At 43.1% G+C, this 6705-nt stretch overlaps 1 protein-coding gene across 2 annotated transcripts in view; it reads left to right on the top strand.

Moving 5' to 3' along the window:
- ACBD5 (acyl-CoA binding domain containing 5) overlaps positions 1 to 6083 on the top strand; it is an 80320-nt gene extending 74237 nt beyond the window's left edge. For both annotated transcript variants that reach the window (XM_019508248.1, XM_019508250.1), the window contains one exon: positions 5542 to 6083. In XM_019508248.1, coding sequence (XP_019363793.1) covers positions 5542 to 5554 — 13 coding nt within the window. In that variant the 3' untranslated portion in view covers positions 5555 to 6083. The remainder of the gene's footprint in view (positions 1 to 5541) is intronic.
- The last annotated feature ends 622 nt before the right edge of the window (positions 6084 to 6705 follow it).

Below are 6705 nucleotides of genomic sequence, written 5' to 3'. Positions count from 1 at the left end.
GGCTCCCCACATATCTGAAAAAGGACTCTTTGTTGTCCTTGATGCTCAAAGCTAGTTGGAGTTCAGTTGCAGCCTTGGCTTTCCTGGTTTGCTCCCTGCAGGACTGGACCAGTGCAGAATAATCCTCCTTGGAGGTGAATCCCATCCTCCATCCTTTTGAAGGCCTTTCTTTTTAGCCTCAGGAGGTCTGCTAGATCCCTGGAGAGCCAGGGGGCTGCTGTGCCCTCTTGCTGCCTTTCCTCCAAGATGGAGTAGACTTAGCTTGTGCATTGAGGATCGCTCCCTTGAGGAGCAGCCACTCTTCCTGAACTCCCTTCCCCCTGGGGTCGTTGTCCCTTAGGGCTTTGCTGACAAGCCTCCTGAGCTTGTCAAAGTCGGCTTTCCTGAAGTCGAGGACTTCAGTGTTGCTGACTGACTTTTCAGCTTTACGGCGGATGGTGAAGGTGATCAGCTCGTGATCGCTGTTACCCAGCTTCCCATCGATCACTAGGTCGCCGATTAGGTCATCCCCAGTAGCCAGTACCAGGTTGAGTAGTATTTTACCTCTTGTTGGCCTGTAGGCTTCTTGAGTCAGGTAGAGGTCATCCACGCAGCAGAGGAAGCTTTGCGACTGCTCAGATTTTGCTGAGTGATCCTCCCACAAGATGTCCAGATAATTGAAGTCAGCCACGACAACTGTGGTCCTGGAGCATGCGGCCTCAGCCAGTTCCCAGGTGAACTCCTGGTCAAGCTGTGGACTTTGGGTGGGAGGTCTGTAGTAGACTCCCACTGTTGTCCCCTGTGCTGTGTTTCCCCATGGATTTTAACCCAGAGGGTGTCCAGTTGTTCACCCTGGTTGTGAACATCAGCTTGCAGGGACGTGTAGGTTTCCTTAACAGAAAGAGCTACACCCCCACCCCTTTTATCTACACGATCCCTCTTGTACAGGGTATAACTATCTGTACCTGTGGTCCAGTCATGGGTGGAGTCCTGCCAGGTCTCCGTTATCCCTATGACATTGTAATTATTTGGGTTAAGCAGGAGAACAAGTTCCTTCTGTTTATTCCCCAAGCTCCTGGCATTTGTGTACAGGCAGGCAAGTGTCCCCTTGGGGGCTCTTGCCTTGCCCACAGATTGTGCTAGGGCTGGGGCAGGGGTGGGCTCCCTTAAGTACCTTGGCCTGCTGGCTTTGCAAGGGTTGCTCAGTGGGCCAGCAGTAGCGGTAGTCCCTCCATCCCCACAAAAAATGCGTTTGACAGTGCTGCTATCAGTGTTCCCTGCTGCTGTACAGTTTTGTGCTTTGATGCAGACATATAGCATGGGTAGTCATTTTGCTCTTATTTTCTGAAACACCCTCTTGCATGGACTAGGAAGCACAAGTACCTCAAATGCCAGAAGCAAGAAATGTATAACAACTAAAATGGACTTGTAATCAGCCTTAATAACAACTCTGCAGTGGGAAATCATGGACATTATATTGACAGAAGGAACACACTCTGTTGTGAACTAAGGAAATTGATGGGTTGTATCTTAAGCCTCTCTAATTTTAGAATGGCATATTTATCGTAGCAGCATACATGGTAATTGGAGATTTGCATATCACTAGCACAAGATGAAATTAATGAAATCTGAAATTTTTTGCTAAGGACATACATGAAGCTTCCACAAACACTTTTATTGGATTCATATGCTAGTAGCTGTACGATGGCTGTATTTAGCTTTGCTCTATTCATATGGGTTGTCGTTGTCAGCCTTAGGCTGCCCTCTCCTCGAGTGTCTATTACAGCTTATTTTATCAAACATTTATTCAGAGATCAGGCCAAATGGACTATTGTGATAATCTAGCCTGATGCATGTATAACAAAGGTCATAGGATTTCCATGCATTAATGAGAATGAGAGGACAACTTTTAGAAAAATATCAACTCTGTCAATGTTTAAATCAATTGCTAGAGAAACTGCCACAGCCCTTGTTCCAGTGGTTGATTACCATGGCTAATTATTGTTAACACAGTTTCACCTCTTCTAGTTTTGAATTTGTCTAGCTTCAAGTTCCAGCCATTAGATCTTTTTGTAATTTTGTCTGATGGAGTGGCGAGCCCTTAATCTGTAAGAAAACTTTGGTATTGATAAAATCACCCCTTAATCTTCTGTTAGTTAAAAATCTGAGCTCCTTGAATCTTTCACTGTTGCACAGAATTTTCCAGTCTTTTAATTGACCTTCATGGCTCTTAATTTTATGGATTATCTTTTTATCTTCATTATGCTGTGCCTTGGTCTCCAAGATTAGCAACCTGAGGAAGAATGTCTTGCGTTAGAAAGCTTGTCCAACTTCTTCAGTTGTCTCAACTACATAGTTGGTCCAAAGATATCATCCTAAGAAATGTGTGCCTCTTGCATAATTTCTGGATCATCACAGTTACAATATCACTCTTAAACTACTTCATACTTTTGGACAATAGCCCTGGGCACAGTAGGTCCAGTTGTGACTACAGCACTGTGAAATACAGAGGTAATAAAACCTCCATATTCATATATATCCCTGGATTACTTTAGGTTTCCCCATATAATAGCAGCTCTATACACATCAGCTCACCTACTTTTTTTTCTTTCCTTCAGCTGTGTTTCTTCTTTCTGAGGATATCTATGTGTAGCAAGAATTTATTTGCTCCTACTTATAGGTCCTATCTTAAACTATGCCTCCCTTAGCTGCTGGTTGGAGGCTATGCTGATTTTTAACACTGTCAGAGGTTTGGACTTGGAGAAATAAATCTTGCACAATGAGACCTCTAGATACAAGTTTATGTACTGTACAAGACATTAACCAACAGCCATCCAGCACATCAAATCCACTTCAGCCCCATCATAACATTGCTGTATTATCACCCGTCTTTCTTTACTGTTCCTCTCTGGTAAAACAGACCATCTTATCTGCTGCTGTTAACCATGTTCACTGTTCTTCCATCTCCATTGTGGATTGTGCTCATCACTGGTATCCATGGATCTCCATGCACTTACTTTTTACTGCTGTGAAGAAAAAGTCTTTTCTTGTCACTACTAGCTATGCAGAATAGATACAGAAAGGCAGGGAATGTTGACTTCAGGCTGTGGATCTACATAATTCTTATTCAGATTCTGATTCCAGATTCTCTTTCTGGGGTTTTTTGTTGTTCTCCCGCCCTGGCGGGGGGTCGGGCTAGAAGATCTACTAGGTCCCTTCCGACCCTTAATCTATGAATCTATGAATCTATTCTGGTGATTGATGGAGAGAGCAACAGAGCAGAAATGGCACAGATTTTAATACTCCCCTTCCCACCCCATATCTATTTGAACTTGCAGCCCTGGTAGAAAAACAAATTCTCTAATTAAAAGTAGAACACAAGTCCTCTTCTGATCTGATTCTGCATGTTGATATGATACCCAGCCTTTTTCCTCTAGTGCAGGAGCGGGTCAAGTCTGGCCTGTGGGCTGAATCAGGCCTCTAGCAGACTCCATTTCCCAGCAGCCCCTGCCTGCCTTGCTGTGGCTGGTTTCCATGGAAAGTAGCCCCAGCAGTGCTGGCGGGGAGCCGCTACCGGGCTGGGATCTTGCATGGGTGAGTGTGGTCCGGAGCCAGGGCAGAGCTGTAACCTGCTGCTCGCACACCCTGGGCAAGGGCATTCAGGCAGCAGATTGTGGCTCTGCCCCAGCTCCATACCATGCTGTCATCACCCCTGCAAGATCCCAGCCCCAGGGCAGCTCCCCACCTAGCGGTGTGTCCTGCCAGCACTGCTGGGGCTGGTCTCTGGAGACCCTGGCCCTGAGCTGTGGCCCCAATGGTAACTAGCTGCAGCAATTGAAAGCAGGGGCTGCTGGGAAATGGATTCTGGCCCCTGTCTGGTTCTGCCATTTTACCTACCGCTGCTCTAGTCCCTGGCTAGAAACCCTCTCTCATTCTCAGGAAGCAATAGAAAACCCATTCTAGCTGCTGCCCCAGTTTGTTGGAGGTTTTATTTCTTTCTTTTGTACCTCTTCATGTGAGCTGTGCCAGATCAGTAAGCTGACTGCATTTACACAAATATAAAGATGGCCCTGATTATAATACAACTCACAGTAAATAGGTTCTATATATGGACAATATATTAATTTGTTATAAACTTCCAGATATAGAATCTACTTATTGGAGGCTTGTTTTGAATCTGTCTCCTTCCCACTGCTACAGCAGGGAAAATAAGTTAGCTTTCTGAAGCTTCCAACTTCTGTGCCTGCCTTCCCCCCGCCCCCATGTTTAAAATCATACCCTTTTTCCCTATGCTTAGGGAGGTGAGAAGCAAATTTGAAAACACTAACCTTGAAATAAGCATGTGTAGTAAGCTGCGTATAGTACCCACAGATTTAATTAATCTAGAACTGATGCATTTTACTTTTTTTGAAAAACTGTTGCAACTTTTAGCTCAGGTACTCTATACACATGCTTAAGTAGCATGTTGGCACACCTGTTTATGTAGAACACAAACTATGCATGATATTAGTCCAAAGCTAAAAGTCTTATGTTTTACCATGTGGTTCACTGGGCTGGGCCCTAGCAGTCAGCAGCACTTCAACCCATGGTGGCCCCACAGCTCAGTCCTTCTCAGTATGTGTGTACACTCTAGATGCATGCTGCCCACACCCACTCCCCACTCATGATGAACCAGGTGTTGTTGTCATGAGTCCTGGGATGCTTCAAATATTTATATGCAGACGAGGTGTAGAACAACCTGGTCTGGCTTTAATATGGCCCCACCTTCCATGAGGTAATCATATGCAACAGTCTGAAAGACTGCAGGGACAGGAGGATTCTGGGTGAACCATTTGATGTTAGCCAGACATAAGGCTAGTAGAGAAACTGGCATCATTGGAAATAGGAAAGAAAGGTGCAGCTCAGCTGTGGGAAAGAAAAGAAAGTTGAGATGTAGTTGGTGTAGTAGGTCACCATGACTTGAAAAAGTTGGCACTGAGGGGGACTACACTCAATGAGCCCTAGTAGTTAACTTAATCTTATGGTAAGTTCCTATGAGAATATTCAGTGTAATATTTTTGGCACTAGAGGGAGGGTGTCAGGGCTGGCTCTGCCCTTTCCGTGGCACAGACAGGGCCTGTCAGTATGGTTGCTTATTATTGGCTATGTTTTGTAGTCTTGCTCAGTGCTGGCTGCATTTAGTCACCTTTTTATAGCAGTTTCCTTTTCCAATGACACGCTGTTTTCAGCAGCATTTTAATGATAGACAATATTTTTAAAGAGACTTCATTTTCTATTAGTGTAAGGCAACCTTGTCTTGTATTCAGGTAAATACAGTAGATGCTTCTGCAGGTTTCATATATAACCACAGAGAAAAAATCTTTAAGCCTCCTAATTTCAAGTAATCTTGGGGTTTAGTACATAAAAAGTTTCAAATTTCTTGTTGCTTATATTCAAGACGTGTCCACTTACCTCAGTTAATTTGGAGGAAGAAGTACTGCAGGACTAGTTTCATATGTAATTAAGCATATTGAATATGTAAATGAAAGTGCAATAAACTAATAAAACTCTTTTTTTTCCAAGAAAACTGGACTGAGAATTCAGTGCGATTTTTGCTTAAAGACTACTTGGATGGGAAGGCCCTGGAAGGTGAAGGAATTCACATCAGAACCTCAATGTGTAATGGCTAAAAATTCCCTCAGTCATATTATTTTTGCACTACCTAAGCGGTAAACATTTAAAGACTAACATTACTGATACTTGAATAATCTATTGCTCCTAGGTTACTTGTAAAATAAATAGTTATCCCATCCTTAAACCACAGGAATGTTAACTTAATTATTTTGGAATGTATTTCTGGATAGGCATTCTTGCTCATGACAGTTCACAATGAAGATATTTGGAATGGAAAATGTTAAACTGCCACTTTAACATGAAAACATTTTTGTAATTTTAGTACCTTTGACTATTTTTATAGGGTTACATACCTTCAGACAGAAGCAGTGACAGGGGGGAGATGCAAGTTCAATCTGTACATTTATAGCTGGGCAGAGATGATGTAGCTCTGAAGTACTCAAATGGTTAGTTTTGCTGCTAAACAGACATGCAATAGATGTCCTTGTCAAACATCTGATTCCATCTATGACTGATTTACATGTGTGTGTAACCCCAGCATTCAGTACGAGTACCCTCTCCCCAAACTACTGTAGTCTTAGGAGCCTAGCAGCTCACAGTAGAGGTAACAGTAACATGGGGATTGTTGAAAGTTAGGATGGTGTAGTGTGAGCTGCAAAGGAGATTACACACACACCACACACTGCATTATCATATATTTTTCTCTTACCTGTTTCCTTAGTGATAGCAGCTTCCTTTTTAACTAAGACACATAGTTTATGCACAAGGTACTTTTAAAGTAATCTATGAAAACTAGCAACACAGTGTATGTAAAATTTTACAAATTATCATCCAGTCTAAGATGTCTGTCATCTTTTGATGCATTTAATTTAAAGGATGAATGACCTAATCTAGCTGGACATGGACAAATGAACAATTCTACTCTAGGGTAAAAAAGGGTAGGACTGCATTGCTGCTCAGCAACTCTGTGGTAGTTGCCTGTGTACATGCACCTGTACCATAGCAGCTGGAGCTTGCCCCTTCTCATTCAGTTGTAAAGCTACTTCGCTTTTGCTTCTACTTACCACAACCTTCAAATATATACACTGCAATAACCATGGAGTAGCTAATGTC

This window comes from Gavialis gangeticus, unplaced genomic scaffold, assembly GCF_001723915.1.
Source record: "Gavialis gangeticus isolate Ggan-Ray unplaced genomic scaffold, GavGan_comp1, whole genome shotgun sequence".
Classification (NCBI taxonomy): domain Eukaryota; kingdom Metazoa; phylum Chordata; order Crocodylia; family Gavialidae; genus Gavialis; species Gavialis gangeticus.
Note: the sequence above shows the minus strand (reverse complement) of the source record. Positions and strands in the feature narration are given on the sequence as shown.